Source organism: Rhinopithecus roxellana, chromosome 5, assembly GCF_007565055.1.
Source record: "Rhinopithecus roxellana isolate Shanxi Qingling chromosome 5, ASM756505v1, whole genome shotgun sequence".
NCBI lineage: Eukaryota > Metazoa > Chordata > Mammalia > Primates > Cercopithecidae > Rhinopithecus > Rhinopithecus roxellana.
Window position 1 is genome coordinate 30178155 of NC_044553.1, and position 13746 is coordinate 30191900.

Below are 13746 nucleotides of genomic sequence, written 5' to 3' on the forward strand. Positions count from 1 at the left end.
GTAGCATGTGACAGCATGTTACCAACAGTAGAACTTCTTTCAAAACTGGAGTCAATCCTTGCCAACTCTGCTGCTGCCTTATCAACTACATTTATGGAATATTCTAAATCCTTTATTCTCATTTAAACAATGTCCACATCATCTTCACCAAAAGTAGATTCTATCTCAAGAAACCACTCTCTCTGCTCATCCAGAAGTAGCAACTCCTCATCCATTACGTTTTTATCATGGGTTTGCTGCAATTCAGTCATAACTTCAATCTCCAATTCTAATTCTAGTTCTCTTGTTATTTCTACTACATCTGCAATTACTTCCTCTACTGAAGTCTTGAACCCCTCAAAGTCATCCATGAGGGTTGAAATCAACTTCTTCCAAACTCCTGTTCATGTTGATATTTTGACCTCCTTCCACAAATCATGAATGTTCATAATGGCATCTAGAATGCTGAATCCTTTCCAAAAGGTTTTCAATAGACTTTGCCCATATCCATCAGAAGAATCATAATTTATGAAAGTTATAGTTTCATGAAATGTGTTTCTTAAATAGTAAGAGTTGAAAGTTGCAATTACTCCTTGATCCACAGGCTACAGAATGGATGTTGTATTAGCAGACACGAAAATAACATTTATCTCCTTGTATATCTCCATCAGAGCTTGTGGGTGACCAAATGTATTGTCAATGAGCAGTAATATTTTGAAATATTATCAGCAGTAGTTCTCTACAGTGGACTTAAAATATTCAGTAAACCATGCTATAACAGATGTGCTGTCATCCAGGCTTTCTAGTTCCATTTATTCAACATACTTAGAGTAGCATAATTCTTAAGGATTCTTGGATCTTCTGAATGGTAAATGGAAATTGGCTTCAACTTAAAGTTATCAGCTGCATTAGCCCCTATCAAGAGAGTCAGCCTGTCCTTTGAAGCCAGGCACTGACTTCTCTCTAGCTATGAAAGCTCTACACGGCATCGTCTTCCAACAGAAGGTTGTTTCATTTACATGGAAAATCTGTTTAGTGTAGCCATCTTCATCAATTGTCTTAGCTAGATCTTCTGGATAACTTGCTGCAGCTTCTCCATCAATCAGCACTTACGGCTTCACGCTGCACTTTTATGTTGTGGAGATGGCTTCCTTCCTTAAACCTCATGAACCAACCTCTGCCAGCTTCCAACTTTTCTTCTGCAGCTTCCTCACTTCTCTCAGCCTTCGGAGAACTGAAGAGAGTGAGGGCCTTGCTCTTCGATTAGGCTTTGCCTTAAAGGAATATTGAGGCTGGTTCAATCTTCTATCCAGAGCACTAAAACTTTTTCCACATCATCAGTAAGGCTGTTTTGCTTTCTTATCATTTGTCTGTTCACTGGAGTAGCACTTTTAATTTCCTTCAAGAACTTTTCCTTTGCATTCACAACTTGGCTAACTGCTTGGCACAAGAGACATAACTCTTGGCCTATGTCAGCTTTCAACAGCTTTCCTCACTAAGCTTCATCATTTCTAGCTTTTGATTTAAAGTGAGAAATACTGAACTTTCCTTTTCACTACAATACTTAGAGGCCATTGTAGGATTATTAACTGGCTTAATTTTAATATTGTCCCATCTTGGGGTACAGGGATGCCCAAGGAGACGGAGAGAGATGGGCAAGTAGCTGGTCAGTGGAGCAGTCAGAACAAACACATTGTTTATTATGTTTGCTGTCTTTTATGGATGTGGTTCATGGCACCCCAAAACAATTACAATAGTAACATCAAAGGTCACTGATCACAGACCATCATAACAGATATAATAATGAAAAAGCTTGAAATATTGTGAGAATTACCAAAATGTGACACAATGACACGAAGTGAGCACACAATGTTGAAAAAATGGCACTGTAAGGCGTGCTTGAGACAGGGTTGCCACAGACTTTAATTTATAAAGAACTGATTATCTACAAAGCATAATAATGAAGCTCAATAAAATAAGGTATGCCTGTATTTCACTGGTTCATCTGTATCACTGACTTATAAAGGTATCTATCCAGACACAACCTTTGTGCAGTACTGAGGACAAAAACCTTTTCATTTGCAGGATAGTGTTTGGTATTGTAAGAAGTCAGTTTCCAGCACTAGCACGTCTACACTAAATTACTGTTCCTTCCCTAGACTCTTACAGTTAGTGGGGATGAATCACTCATTTTGACTTAGGGTTTTAGAATTCAATTTCACATCTAATTCTATAGAATCTGGCATTAAAAAAATCAAAATTTCCGGCCGGGCGCGGTGGCTCAAGCCTGTAATCCCAGCACTTTGGGAGGCCGAGACGGGCGGATCACGAGATCAGGAGATCGAGACCATCCTGGCGAACACGGTGAAACCCCATCTCTACTAAAAATACAAAAAACTAGCCGGGCGAGGGGGCGGGCGCCTGTAGTCCCAGCTACTCGGGAGGCTGAGGCAGGAGAATGGCGTGAACCCGGGAGGCGGAGCTTGTAGTGAGCTGAGATCCGGCCACTGCACTCCAGCCTGGGCGACAGAGCGAGACTCCGTCTCAAAAAAAAAAAAAAAATTAAAAAAATTTTTTTAAAAAATCCAAATTTCCCTAAGCCTCCAAAATAGAAATTATGAGATGGTGAAAAAACAAAAGCCATTAGGACTTGCTAAGATCTAGTAACAAAGTACTTCAGTTAGGGCTCAAAAAACCTAGGTTTGGCCGGGCGCAGTGGCTCACGCCTGTAATCCCAGCACTTTGGGAGGTCGAGGGGGATGGATCACGAGTCAGGAGACACAGATCATCCTGGCTAACAAGGTAAAACACCGCCTCTACTAAAAATACAAAAAATTAGCCGGGTGTGGTGGTGGGCACCTGTAGTCCCAGCTACTCGGGAGGCTGAGGCAGGAGAATGGCGTGAACCCAGAAGGCGGAGCCTGCAGTGAGCTGAGATTGTGCCACTGCACTCCAGCCTGGGTGACAAGCGAGACTCTGTCTCAAAAAAAAAAAAAAAAAGACGTAGACTTTCACCAGTTTTCCTACTCAGAGTGTGTCCTTACTACACAAAACTGTACTATGGCCTAAAACAATATAGATTCAAATTTCTAAGGAAAATCATCTCCAATTAAAATCACACAGAACTTCTCACTTCTATTTTGAAGTCACGAGATTATGTTATCTTTTAAAGATCCCCTATAGGCCAGGCGCAGTGGCTCACACCTGTAATCCCAGCACTTTGGGAGGCTGAGGCAGGCAGATCATCACCTGAGGTCACAAGTTTGAGACCAGCCTAGCCAACATGGCAAAATTCCGTCTCTACTAAAAATACAAAAATTAGCTGGGCAAGGTGGTGCGTACCTGTAATCCCAGCTACTCAGGAGGCTGAGGCAAGAGAATTGCTTGAACCCAGGAGGCGGAGGTTTCAGTGAACCAAGATTGCACCACTGCACTCCAGCCTGGGTAATGACTCCAGAAAAAAAAAAAAATTCCGCTATAGATATGAGATTAGGGGTACATTTTTCATTGATTTCCATAATGATTATTGCAAAAGCATAACAACATTAAACTTTTAAAAAATCCTCCCATTTGAGCAGAAGACAACTTTGGGAAATAACAGAAATATTCTATATCCTGATTCAGTGGTAGTCACACAAGTATACACATTTGTTAAAATTTATCCAAGAAATGCCTTAAATGGGTACATTTTATTGTATGTATATCTCAATAATGTTAGTATCTCTTAACATTCTCAGCTCCCATTACCTCTACCTCCTCTCTACCTCAGTGTCTCCTCATTCACTCATTCATGCATTCACTAAAAATTCTGAAGCAATGTGCTAGAAACTAGAGATACAGCTGTGAACAAGAAACAGTTCAGGCCTTCAAGAACTTCACTGTCTAGAAGGAAGGACACATAGTAAACAGATAATGTCGAGTATAGTCTGAGACACACTACATAAAACAGGAATATGAAAAGGGTGCTATAGAAACACATAAGAGGTGCCTTTTTTTTTTTTTTTTTTTTTAAGACGGAGTCTTGCTCTGTCGCCCAGGCTGGAGTGCAGTGGTGTGATAGCTCACTGCAAGCTCCGCCTCCCAGGTTCAAGCGATTCTCCTGCCTCAGTCTCCCGAGTAGCTGGGACTACAGGCGCCCACCATTGCACCCAGCTAATTTTTTGTATTTTTAGTAGAGAAGGGCTTTTACCTTGTTAGCCAGGATGGTCTCGATCTCCCGAACTTGTGATCCACCTTCCTTGGCCTCCCAAAGTGCTAGGATTACAGGCGCAAGCCACGGCGCCAGGCCAAGAAGTGCCTTTAACCTGGCTCTACCATTGCAAAAACTTGATGTGCCCCCATGTACTCAAATTCTAAAATTCCCCTTTCTGACCACAAAGTTCAGTCCTCCCAATTATGTCAATCGCATGTCCTTTAATACCTCAATCCCACCAATTCCCTCCAGATTTCCTGTTTTGGCTTTTATTACCTCCCTGATCAGCCAAGATCAAGGTTAGCCACTACCCTAACATGCCCGCTCATTCCCTCTTTTTTCCATCTACAACCTCCATCCACCGATCACTACTAATCTTACTATAATAAATCATTAATGTTGATCCTCAGTTATTCATTCATTTTAAAAAAGTGTCTTCTGCCAGGCGTGGTGGCTCACGCCTGTAATCCCAGCACCTTAGGAGGCTGAGGCGGGTGGATCACCTGAGGTCGGGAGTTTGAGGCCAGCCTGACCAACACAGAGAAATCTCATCTCTACTAAAAATACAAAAATTAGCTGGGCATGGTAGCGCGTGCCTGTAATCCCAGCTACTCAGGAGGCTGAGGAAGAAGAATCACTTAACCTAAGAGACAGAGGTTACAGTGAGCCGAGAACATGCCATTGCACTCCAGTCTGGGCAACAAGAGTGAAACTTCGTTTCAAAGAAAAAAAAAAGTGTCTTCTCTATCAATCACATACCAAGATACACCAATGTGGCTGGGCACAGTGGCTTACACCTGTAATCGATCCCAGCACTTTGGGAGGCTGAGGCAGGCGGATCATGAGGTCAAGAGATCGAGACCATCCTGGCCAACACGTGAAACCTTGTCTCTACTAAAAATATAAAAATCAGCTGGGCATGGTGGCATGCACCTGTAGTCCCAGCTACTAGGGAGGCTGAGGCAGGAGAATCGCTTGAACCCGGGAGGCAGAGGTTGCAGTGAGCCGAGATCACACCACTGCACTCCAGCCTGGCGACAGAGCGAGACTCCGTCTCAAAAAAAAAAAAAAAGATGCGTCAATGAACAAGTCATACACGATCCTTCCCTTCATGGAACTTACCTCTCCCTCTGGAGGGAGAAACAGACATTTCACTAAGTAAATAAAGACAATACAGTAATTACAGATTGTAATTGCAATGGGAGAAAAAAACAGGTTGCTTTGACAGAGAATAAGAGGAACCCATCTCTCAGACAGGGTATGTATTAAGAAAAAAACAGGAAAAACACTCTAGGAAAAGCAAACAGCAAGCAAAGGCACAGACCCTAAAGCAAAATACAGTTTCAGCTTGTACTGTTACAGGATGAGTGAGGAGAATGTAATAGGAAATGAGGTGGAGATGTAGGGGCCGGATCAGGCAAAGTCTTGAAGGCTTGTAATGAATTTAGACCTTATTCTAAGTACTAATAGAAAGCCACTGAGGATTTAGATAGGAGACTGACATGATCTGATTTAATCTTTAAAAGATTACTCTGGTTGTTCTGTGCAGAATGGACAGGAAGAGGGCAACAGTGGAAGCAAAGAGACCAGTTAAGAAGTCACTGCAAAGCCGGGCGCGGTGGCTCAAGCCTGTAATCCCAGCACTTTGGGAGGCCGAGGCGGGCGGATCACGAGGTCAGGAGATCGAGACCATCCTGGCTAACATGGTGAAACCCCGTCTCTACTAAAAATACAAAAAACTAGCCGGGCGAGGTGGCGGGCGCCTGTAGTCCCAGCTACTCCGGAGGCTGAGGCAGGAGAATGGCGTAAACCCGGGAGGCGGAGCTTGCAGTGAGCTGAGATCTGGCCACTGCACTCCAGCCCGGGAGAAAGAGCAAGACTCCGTCTCAAAAAAAAAAAAAAAACAGAAGTCACTGCAGTAGCCAAGACAACAGATAGTGACATGGACTACATGGGTGGAGACAGAATTATTTGCGTTCAAGAGCTATTATGGAGGTGTCGTCTACAGAGACACGGATAACCAAACTCTTGATCTGCCTTTCTCCTTTCCTCTCCTAAAATCTGGTCTTTCCTCTCAATATATGACACAACCAAGGCCAGGCACGATGGCTCACACCTGTAATCCCAGCAGCTGGGGGGAGGTCGAGATGGGTGGATCACTTGAGGTCAGGAGTTCGAGACCAGTCTGGCCAATACGGTGAAACCCCACCTCTACTAAAAATACAAAAAAATTGGCTGGGCACGATGGCTCACGTCTATAATCCCAGCAATTTGGGAGGCTGAGGTGGGCAGATTGCCTGAGGTCAGGAGTTCAAGACCAGCCTGGCCAACATGGTGAAACCCCTGTCTCTGCTAAAAATACAAAAATTAACCAGGAATGGTGGCAGTCACCTGTAATCCCAGCTACTTGAAAGGCTGAGTCAGGAGAATCTCTTGAACCCGGGATGCGGAGGTTTCAGTGAGCCGAGATCTCGCCACTGCGCTCCAGCCTGGGTAACAGAGAGAGATCTTGGCTCAAAAAAAAAAAAAGGCCAGACATGGTGGTGCATGCCTGTAATTCCAGCTACTCAGGAGGCTGAGGCAGGAGAATTGCTTGAACTTGGGACACGGAGGTTGCAGTGAGCCAAGATCATACCACTGGAAACAACACAACCACTGCCATGAATGGTTAAACCAAAAACTGAGGATGCAGATGTCATCGTTCCTTCCCTTTTGCCTCATGCCTAATCTATCAGCAAGTCTTTTTGCTTCTTCTATACTTCTAAAATCTCTCTCACATTCATCCTCTTCACTCTATCTCCAGGGATAACCTTTCCAGTGCAAGCTACCATCAACTACGGCTTGGGTTACAGCAGCAACTTCTTAATTGCTCACACTGTTTGAAACACCAGACATCCAAGTGAAGATGTCAAGTAGGCAGTTGGATTTATGATTCTGGAGCTCAGAAGTGAGATGACACAAAGATATAAATTTGGGAACTGAATACATACAGACGGTATTTAAAGTCACAGAACTGGATGAAACCCCTAGGTAGAGGTTACAAACAGGCAATAGGAAAGAGCTGAGTATCATGCTAAGACGTATCTTCTGAAATTGACTTAAGGAAGAAAATCTAGTTGAGGAAGACAGAAGGCAGAAGTTCTGGCAGACTACTCACAACCCTCTTGATTCCCGATTTTTCTCAGTCCTCATTATCATGGACCCAATAAACCACCCTCTCCTCAAAACGATACCCCATGCCATCACACTACTCTCACCTCCTACCTGCTTGCCTATTGTTTCCACGTTCTTACCTCGTTCTTCCATTTTCTACCCCTGTTTCAATCATTCCTGTTCTCTTTCTCTCTGTCTCAATCTCTCTTTTCCTGTGTGTGTGTGTCTATATACGCACACATTTTCCTCCTCAAAGATTTTATCCAGGCTGGGCGTAGTGGCTCACTCCTGTAATCCCACCACTTTGGGAGGCCAAGGCAGATGGATCACTTGAGGTCAGGAGTTCGAGACCAGCCTGGCCATATGGTAAAACCCTGTCTCTACTAAAAATACAAAAATCAGCTGGGCGTGGTGGCACACACCTGTAATTCCAGCTACTTGGGAGGTTGAGGCACAAGAATTGCTTGAACCTGGAAGGTGGAGGTTATAGTGAGCCAAGATGGCACCACTGTACTCCAGCCTGGGTGATGGAGTAAGACTCTGTCTTAAATAAATAAAATTAAATTAAATTAAACCGTGTCTCTACAAAAAAAATGCAAAAAATTAACTGGGCATGGTGGCACATGCCTATATCCCCAGTTACTCAGGAGACTGAGGTGGGAAGATCACCTGAGCCCGAGAGATTGAGGCTGCAGTGAGTTATGTTTGTGCCACTGCACTCCAGCTTGGGTGACAAAGCAAGACCCTATCTCAAAAAAAAAGATGTTATCCATTCCCACAACCTCAACTGTAAATTTACTGATAACTTCCAAATACCTAGTTAAGTATTACTCAAAGTGTGGCCCATACACCACTATTACAGAATTAGCACGGTAGGCTTGTGAAAATGCAGATTCTTGGACCTCACCTCAGACCTACAGTATCAGTTCCCCTGGTGATTCTTAAGCCATGGCTTTTAACAATGTCCACTAATTCATACATAGTATTTTATTTGAATTGCATGTGAGATAATGTTAAGAATACTACAGCCTTAATGCTTACTAACAGCAACATGAATGAAAAAGGATCTGCAGACCAAGAAGAAAGTTTAACGAAATCAGAGACTATAACCTGGGATTAGACTCTAATGGAAATTGTACGATTGCTTAAACCTCTCTGAATGTCCCATACTATTTATCTTTGTCTAAAGATAAACAATAAGGAGTAGGGGGGACAACTGAGCTTCTATTGCTTAAGAGCAAAGTAGTAAACTGGGAAGCCAGTGTCAACCATGGCTAGAATAAAATTGAAAACAGTAGTAGCTTTAAAAAGAGAAAAAGAGAAAGAGAGAAAGGTAGAATGATCTGTAGGGTCTTCAGTAGATAGAGAGATGCAAGCCATAAAAGGGGTTACAAAGCTTAACAGTCACAGGTCCTCATCTACTAACATTACTCTACCTTGAATTAAAATTATTTGGGCACTTATATTACCTGTGTCACCAGACTATGAGTTCCCTGAGGCTATATTACACAATCTACCTACTACTTTGCAAAACCTAAAGCCCTGCCCAACAAAATCTAATACTATTTCCTGAGGTAAAGAGTTGTCACATAAATTCTAGCTCAATTCCTGTATCATTATCTCCGATTCCAAATTAGTGGTGGCCAGAATGATGGGGTTTTACTGTATCATCTGGAAAAAATTAATGTATCAAAGCTTTAAATATTAGTCTTCAGATACAAAACTCTAACAATTCTTCTGACCACAGCACAGTTTCCCCACTCCTTCTAACAAGCAAAACTCACAAACTACCATTAAAATGTTTCAGCTGCTTTTATATTTGTCCTACCTCCTCATTCCTTATCATCGCAGATAAGATGCTTTCTCCTTCACTACCAGTAGTGAAATGAATTTGAACTGCTATTTGGGGTGGAGGAAAACGGCAAGCACTGACATAGTCAGAAGCCAAACCCTTTTCCAACTCCCTCCCTACCTGGTTCCTACCTCCTAGCCAGTCTCTTCAGTCCCTGAAGTAGCTCCCTCTGTTTTTGCATAAAACAATGTTCAATTGTAGGCAGGGTTAAAAAACAAACAAAAACCTTCAAGAATGCTTTTAATCTGTAATCCCAGCACTTTGGGAGGCCGGGGCAGGTGGATCACCTGAGGTCAGGAGTTCCATATCAGCCTGGCCAATATGGTGAACCCCTGTCTCTACTAAAAATACCAAAAAAAAAAAAAAAAAAAAAAAATTAGCCAGGCATGGTGGCAGGCGCCTGTAATCCCAGCTACTCAGGAGGCTGAGGCAGGAGAATGGTGTGAACCCGGGAGGCAGAGCTTGCAGTGAGCCGAGATTGTGCCACTGCACTCCAGCCTGAACGACAGAGTGAGACTCCGTCTCAAAAAAATAAAATAAAATAAAATAAAATAAAGCTTTTATTAAACTACAAACCAAAGAAACTTCAGAAAAAATGGTGTATATCCCAAATCTCTAAATGCTGCTATTTAGAAAGACAAAACTAATAAAACATTATGCAGTGACAGATACTTGAATATTTTCTACATATCTCCCCACTAGATGCCCTGGGCATCCAGAACATTCCCTAACATTGCCCTCTACTCTTATCTTCCACCGTCAGCTTTCTCCCTGTAGCTAGTGACTCAAATTTGTTCAATATCTCTGCCTTCCCATTCTTTCAAAATGCAAGAGCAAAGTATAGATTCCAACATTAATTAATGGTATTGCTCTGGCTTGAAATGTTTGGGAGTCCCTTCTTCAGCTTTAAAAAGTAGCGACAGATGATGGGCTTCTCCACTGAGGGTTAGGCCTGGGGTTCTTAATATGCTATATCGAAGGCCAGTTACTACACCTCACATCTAGACATGACAGTGGCAGCACTCTCTACCATTATCAGGTCCCGGCCAGCTGGCTATGCAATACAATACCAGGTGCTGCGTTCCCATAATCAAAAGTAAAGGGTTAGTACTGCTTCTATACGAAAATGGCTCTTGCTCCAACCCCGCCTCGGCCCCCACATCAAACCGTCTAATAACATCACTGGTTCTTTCTACTTCAGAATAGAGACATGCATGCTTGAGATCATCAGGAATAATACATAACAAAGTCATTATATTCCGTACACTTGGCTGGCAGAAATGTGGGTTGCGACTAACTTTTTATTCAGTGGCTTCCTTCCAGATCAATCCAGATAACTCCCCCTCCCCAGAGCTGCCATAGGGGGTGAAGCCCCATATCCTCCTAAGCGCAGTAGGGAGGCACTGGGGGTAGGACAAAAGAGACTTGCCTACAGGGACTTACACATGCCAGACGCTGAGGGGTCTGGGGTAACTCCGCGCTGATTTCCATCCTCTCCGCACCTCCAGCTTCCTCGTCCGCCATCTTGAGGGAAACTGACTCCTGCAGTTGCCGACCCCCGGCCAGAGGCAAGCGGAAACCTGTGGCCGGTCGGAGACACACAGGGACGACACTTTTACGACGGCCCCTGAAGTCGGGTTTGACGCACAATTGAGGAGCGGCTTCCGGCCCGCTTCCCGGAAGCAAGCGTCACGACGTGAAAGGACTGGAGATTTTTATTTCCCCTGTAATTTATCAGGCGTAGCGCTTGGTAGCTGAGTGGTTGTATATCTGGATTTGGTGCTGGGAACTGTTGTATCTACGAGGTTAAAAAAAAAAAAAAAAAAAAGCCAAAGTTAGCGTCCATTACGAAAGGAAGAAAACTTGTCAGGGGCTAAAGCAAGAACCTGTCCTAGCTGGCCGGTTGTTGGCCTGAGGGTGTTTTGTATCCCAGCCTCCCTGCAGTAGTTCTCCAGAGCCTATAAAATGAAAAAGAAAGTACTCACACATCTTCCATTTTTAAGGTTCTACCCCGTGGGCACTTGCACATGTGTACAAAAAAGCTGGGGATCCAGCTTTATTGGGGAGCACGGGGGGAAATAATTTGGAAACCTAGTCATTCATCGATAGATGAAAGACAGGATAGACTATGGTACATCCGCATTTTGAAATACTGTGCAGCTCTTGAGCAAGATAAATCTGTGAAAAGATCAAGATAAATTAAGTGAGAGGGAAAAAAGCCAAGTTGCCGCAAACTATATATTTGCACACATAGGCATTTAAATCTGAAGGAGTAAGTCTGAAAGGGGAAAGGGCAAAGTAGTAACTCTAAGGGCCAGGATTCGGATTGGAGGAAGAAGGTGTCAAGAGCTACTTTACCTTCATCAGTATTTTACATTGTTCACAAAACAAATAATTTTAAAGTGTATATTTTTAACAAAGGGAAGAAAATAAAGCTCCAAACAATGTGAAAAGCAGAGGAGGCTTTCCAAATGCTGTGGTCCACCTTGATTAGTAGAACTTTCCTGCCTAAACAATGTTTCTGCTCAAATGAACTACCGCCTGGGTGCTAAAATACTGTTTTTCCAGCCTTTTTGCCCAACAACCACAATAAATACATTTTACATCTTATCACGGTACCTATACAAAATTATATGGGTATATATAGAATATGTATATATATGCTGAAACTAAAGTTTTCTGAAACAATGCTTGCGATATGTCATATTTTCTATTCAACTGCAATATGTTTATGCATTTAAGCCAAAATACTGGTTGTAGTTATTAAAGTGATATTATAACCCACAATAGATATTGTCCCACATTTTGATAAAAATTGCCCAAAAAGTTACCTTGTTCCTTCCTGTCTCTATGCCTTTACTCCTGGAGTTCTCTTGTGCTACCCAACTCTCTTCTCTTTTTCTTCTTTCACTCTTAGATAAATGAAATAGACTAGAAAGTTCAGAAATAGGTCGGGGGCGGTGGCTCACGCCTGTAATCTCAGCACTTTGGGAGGCCAAGGTGAGTGGATCACCTGAGGTCAGGAGTTCGAGACCAGCCTGGACAACACAGTGAAACCCCATGTCTACTAAAAATACAAAAATTAGCTGGGTGTGGTGGCGGGTGTCTGTAATCCCAGCTACTCAGGAGGCTGAGGCAGGAAAATTGCTTGAACCTGGGAGGTGGAGTTTGCAGTAAGCCAAGATCGTGCCACTGCTCTCCAGCTCTCCAGCCTGGGCTACAAGAGCAAAACTCCATCTCAAAAAAAAAGAAAAGAAAAGAAAAATAATAACAGCCACTTATTAACATCTTAATGTAATCAAAGCACTAGTATATTAATAGCACTAGCTATATATTAGTAACAATCCTGTAGGTAGATGTTACTACTTCTATTTTACTGTTATGAGAAATTGAGAAAACTGAAGTTTAGAGAAGTTATAGAATTTGGTTAGGGACATGCAGCTTCCAAGTGACACAGCAGACATTCAGCCAGCACAATGGCTCACCCCTGTAATGTTAGCACTTTGGGAGGCCAAGGCGGGAGGATTGCTTGAGCCCAGGAGTTTGAGATGGGCAACATAGCAAGACCCCCACCTCTACCAAAAAATAATAATAAATAAAATCCAGTTTAAATGACTCGCAAGGCCCTGTTCTTAACCATTTCACTTTATTACTTTATACCAAGTTCAAGTATTTTACACATGAAAGATACAGCATTTCAAGTTAGAAGGAAATTATGGACTGCTTATTTATTTATTTGTTTGTTTGTTTATGCAGATGAGTTTTGCTATTGTTGCCCAGGCTGGAGTACGGTGGTGTGATCTCAGCTCACCACAACCTCTGCCTCCCGGATTCAAGCAATTCCCCTGCTTCAGCCTCCCAAGTAGCTGGGATTACAGGCATGCACCACCATGCCCGGCTAATTTTGTATTTTTAGTAGAGATGGGGTCTCTCCATGTTTGTCAGGCTGGTCTCAAACTCCCGACCTCAGGTGATCTGCCTGCCTTGGCCTCCCAAAGTGCTGGGATTATAGGCATGAGCCACCACGCCCAGCTGGACTGTTTATTAAGTGGTGCAAAAACAGATGATTATGTAGCAGTTCCTAAAAAAAAAAAATAGATATAGAATTCCCATATGATGCAGCAATTCCACTTCTGGGTATATATCCAAAATAAGTGAAAGCAGGGACTTGAAGAGATGTTTGTATACCTGTGTTCATTGAAGCATTATTCAGTATAGTCAAATGGTGGCAGGAACCCAAGTGTCCATCAACAGATGAATGGATAAACAAAACATGGCACATACATGCAATGAAATATTATTCAGCCTTTAAAGGGAAGGAAAAGGTGACACATGCCACAACATGGATGAACCTTACAGATATTAGGCTATGTAAAAGAAGCCAGTCACAAAAAGACAAATGCTGTATGATTGACTTATAATACATACCTAGAGTAGTCAAATTCATAGACACAGAAAGTAGAATGGTGGTTGCCAGGGTCTGAGAGGAGAAGAGAATAGAGTTTCATGGGTATGGAGTTTCATTTTGGAAAGATGAAAAAGTTTTGAAGGTATGTAGTAGTAATGGTTG

The 13746-nt window shown here is 42.8% G+C and overlaps 1 protein-coding gene across 1 annotated transcript in view; it reads right to left on the reverse strand.

Annotated features, from left to right (window-relative positions):
- The window catches only part of UBR1 (ubiquitin protein ligase E3 component n-recognin 1), a 161211-nt gene extending 150404 nt beyond the window's left edge, over positions 1 to 10807 (reverse strand). The window contains exon 1 of the mRNA XM_010383779.2: positions 10620 to 10807. Coding sequence (XP_010382081.1) covers positions 10620 to 10700 — 81 coding nt within the window. The 5' untranslated portion in view covers positions 10701 to 10807. The remainder of the gene's footprint in view (positions 1 to 10619) is intronic.
- Positions 10808 to 13746: the final 2939 nt, after the last annotated feature.